The sequence below is a fragment of the Sorex araneus genome, chromosome 6 (assembly GCF_027595985.1).
Source record: "Sorex araneus isolate mSorAra2 chromosome 6, mSorAra2.pri, whole genome shotgun sequence".
NCBI lineage: Eukaryota > Metazoa > Chordata > Mammalia > Eulipotyphla > Soricidae > Sorex > Sorex araneus.
In genome coordinates this window covers 149,949,866-149,954,103 of record NC_073307.1, presented here as the reverse complement: position 1 = coordinate 149,954,103, position 4,238 = coordinate 149,949,866, and the positions used below count along the sequence as shown (strand labels likewise).

Sequence of the window (4,238 nt, the reverse complement as noted above, 5' to 3'; positions counted from 1 at the left end):
TCCAAAATCGTTGGCAGCCACATCTACATTTCACCCCCACTGCCATGTAGGCTCATCTACCTGTCCTGTTTCAGAGACTCATAATCAAATCTCTAAAGAAATCAATAGGGGCCAAAATTTCTTTGATACCCTGTCCTGGATGTCACTTCTGAATTCAATTCAAAGGGGGATGACTCAAGTTTCCACCCACAAAGGCCCCAGCACTGCACTCAGATCCCAACATTTGCCACCGTGCTCCAGGTGGACTAACTGGCTAAATATTCTTGAATTTTGGGGAGTGCATGGCCAAATTCATGGCTGTGTAATTTCTTCAAAGTCTACAATTGTAGCATCACAATAGGAGCCCCTCTGGTTGGTTGTGTGTACCTTAGATGCCAAATATTCTTCTTAAAAAATTTTAGACTTCCTTAGTACCATAGAATGTCACTGTATGCTCTAGATGACAGTCTGGAATCCAGTTCAGTAAAACTGAGATAAATTGTAAGGAGAAGAGGAGTAATATACATTATTTTTGAAAAAGCAGTGGTTAGCTCCTTAAAATATATCTTTATAGATTTTAAATCAAGAAATTATGAGGTGAATTTTTAGAAAGGTAATGTAAAACCATTTGAGACAAATTATGCATGTTTTAATTTAGTAATCAAGTGAAAATTTAAGGCCATAGAAAAGGAAAGCAGTGCTGCACTGCTCAGCTTGTCTTATTTTAGATGAACACCTCTTCAGAGTTTTGTTGCTGGATTCAGCCATTATTCCCTCACAGATTTTGTGAAGGTTTGGGAGTAGGAACATAAAAGTAGAGAGAGTCATATAGTATTTCATTGTGTATATGTACCAGTAAGTGAATGATGCTTGGAGGGCCCGCTCAGGATGGGAGATGCGTGCTGAAAGTAGACTATGGACCAAACATGATGGCCACTTACTACCTATATCTTAAATCATAACACCCAAAAGGAGACAGAGAGTAAAAGGGAATGTGCCTGCCACAGAGGCAGTGGGGGGATGGGAGGGTCGGGAGGGATACTGGGAACATTGGTGGTGGAGAATGTGCACTGGTGGAGGGATGGGTACTCTATCATTGTATGATTGAAACATAATCACGAAAGTTTGTAAGTCTGTAACTGTACCTCATGGTGATTCATGAAAAAAAATATTAAAAAATAAAATTGAAAAAAAATAAACAAATGAAAAAAAAAAAGTATAGAGAGCTTGAGTGCTGTTACAGTGGGTAGAACGTTTGCCTTGTACTCCAAAGACACCAATTGGATCTCTGGCATCCCATAGTGTGCCCCAAGCACTGCTAGGATTAATTCCTGAGTGCTAATTCAGGAGCACTGCCGGATGTGACCAAAAAAGAAAAAAAAAGATAGAGCATGATATTGTCCCTATTAAACTCTTGATTCTTATTTTGGTTTGCTGAGATTTTTTGATTTGAGGCCATACCCAGCTGTCCTCAGGAATTTTTCCTGGACTCAGCACTCAGGAATTACTTCTCACAGAATTTAGGGACCATTCAGCATTATGATTATCAGACATGGATTCAATTGCATGCAAGACAAGTGCCCTTCCTGCTGCAACATCTCTCTGGCTTTAGTCTACTGACATTTTAGAAACTCAAAATAATATCTTATATTATAAAAAAGTCATGTTCTTTTTCCATTGCTATTTTTGCTTTGTGATATGCACATGCTATACAGCCTAAATTGTATATATATTAGTACATAGATATCTGTGCCCAAATCGAAGAAAAGATTGTGGCAAATAAAAATAAAGTTTTCAAAAGTCTGGTGAAACATGGGATTAGAAAGTACGGTACTTTTTACATTTTTCTAGTGAAATACTATATAGTTCAAGTTTTTCAAAAAAGTTTTCTATTAAAAATTTTACAAAGCTGACCTCAATGTCCCAGTGCCTGAATTAGCTACATTATTTGTGATAAGATATTGTTAAGAAGAAATTGAATGTTACGTTGATTCTGGAAAAGGTTTATGAATATCAAACAAGCAGAATCTTTATTACATAAATGCACTCTATGAGCATTTAAAATATTATATATATATATATATATATATATATATATATTTGCTTTTTGGGTCACACCCGGCAATGCACATGGGTCACTCCTGGCTCTGCACTCAGGAATTACTCCTGGCGGCACTCAGGGAACCATATGGGATGCTGGAAATCGAACCCGGGTTGGCCACTTGCAAGGCAAACGCCCTTCCCGCTGTGCTATCGCTCCAGCCCCAAAATATTGCATATTTAATTAAAATATTGTATATTTCAACCAGATTTCTTTGCAGAACATTGAATAAAGAAAATTTTGATACTAAAAAGACCCCTTACATTTCTAGATACAAAAATTTTCGCTTTAGAAAAATTAAAAAAGCTTCATTCCTTACCCAAAAGCATACTTAACTTCAATCACAAAAACAGATGGCAAACACTGATGATTTATTCCAGTTAATTTTTTCTAATTGCTAGATTTTAAATATAAATGCAATTCATCTCTAACCTTTAAGTAAGAATTCTGAGGGGATATTCAAGACAGTGAAACATTTTCCAGAACTCTTTATAATTTATGTTGTTTATTGCCTCACCCTCATTCAAATTGTGCAGCTACATAATATTTGTAACTACATAATATATTACATCAAGATGATTTGAAGTTTTTACAAGGAATTTTATTTTCTGTGCAGAATGATTTATTTTTTATCAGAAATAACCATTAATCTTTTCCACAATTTGGTTATGGCATTCTTCACCTCCTTATTCCTGAAAGTATAAATCAAAGGATTGAGCAGAGGAGTTAGCATGGTGTAGAATATCTCCACCATTTTATCAAAGTAGAAAGCAGATGGTGGCCGTGCATACTCAAATATACACGGGACAAACAACATGACCACAACAGCAATGTGAGACCCACAGGTGGAGAGGGCTTTCCTCTGTCCTTCAGTGCTGTGACTTCTCAGAGAAAACAAGATGACCCCATAAGACACAAGCAACATGGAAAAGATTAGGATGCAGATGAATCCACTGTTGGCCACCACCAAAAGGCCAAAGACATAAGTATCGGTGCAGGCAAGCTTCAGTAATGGGAACAAGTCACACATGAAATGATCGATGATGTTAGGGCCACAGAAGGGCAGCTGGGAAGTAAAGGTAACCTGGATAATGGAATGAAGAAGTCCCCCAGTCCAGGCTACTCCAATCAAAATGCTGCAGAGCCTTGAAGTCATGATGGTAGAATAGTGTAAAGGCTTGCAGATGGCCACATACCTGTCATAGGCCATGGCTGTGAGGACGATCATCTCTGCTCCAGCAAAGAAGTGTCCAACAAAGAGCTGCATCATACAGCCTCCAAATGAGATGGTTTTCTTTTCATAGAGAAGGTCAACAATCATTTTGGGGGCAATGACAGAGGAGAGGCACACATCCAGGAAGGATAGAAAAGCCAGGAAGAAGTACATGGGGGAGCCCAAGAGTGCTGGACTGCTCAGGATGGTCACCACAATCAGTAGGTTACCAGTGACAGTTGCAATGTAGACAACCAGAAATATAACAAATATTATTTTCTGAATATCTGGATTCTGTGAGAGTCCCAGGAGGACAAATTCAGTTACAAAACTTTGGTTTTGCATTATCTCCAAGGAGAAGCTCTAAGCTACCAGAGTAGTCATATAATCTGTAACAAAAGAATAAAATATGCACACCATATTTTTCCTTAACACGTATATCAATGATATATTTTATCATAAGTCAAATTATATTTGGTGCTCTATATTTTTTGAGCTGCAAAATTATTTGTAAAATGTGGTGGTATAGAAGAACTGGATAAAAATATGAGACATATTATTAAATAGCATTAGATTGTCTTAACTCCACAAACTTCTATTTGATAGTGTTCCAAAATAACTTTGTCAATAGTCAATTTGGATTGCTTAGCAAAGATTTGCTAGAATGAGTTTTAAAGAGAAACTTTATTAATTTTTAGATATTTGAATTTTTCTTGGCTGTGAATGGGTTTATTCTTTTTTCCTTCTCTTCTACATTTTTATTTACATATAAGCATATAACATTTGTATGTGTTTATTTTGTAGCCTTAAACTTGACTGTATAAAACTTTTACTTTCAGGATTTTCTAAATATGATTTAGTTCTCTTTTTACTATAAATATCACTGTTGCATGAACATTCCTGCTTTTAGAGGCGCTGAGATAAGGAACTGGGAAGAAATCTTGA

General features: G+C 36.6%; 1 protein-coding gene across 1 annotated transcript; it reads right to left on the bottom strand.

The window, feature by feature from the left end:
* Positions 1 to 2,702: 2,702 nt before the first annotated feature.
* LOC129405658 (olfactory receptor 4C15-like) lies at positions 2,703 to 3,641 on the bottom strand. Its single transcript, XM_055142577.1, has one exon. The coding sequence runs from the start codon at positions 3,636 to 3,638 to the stop codon at positions 2,703 to 2,705; it is 936 nt and encodes a 311-aa protein (XP_054998552.1). The 5' UTR covers positions 3,639 to 3,641.
* Positions 3,642 to 4,238: the final 597 nt, after the last annotated feature.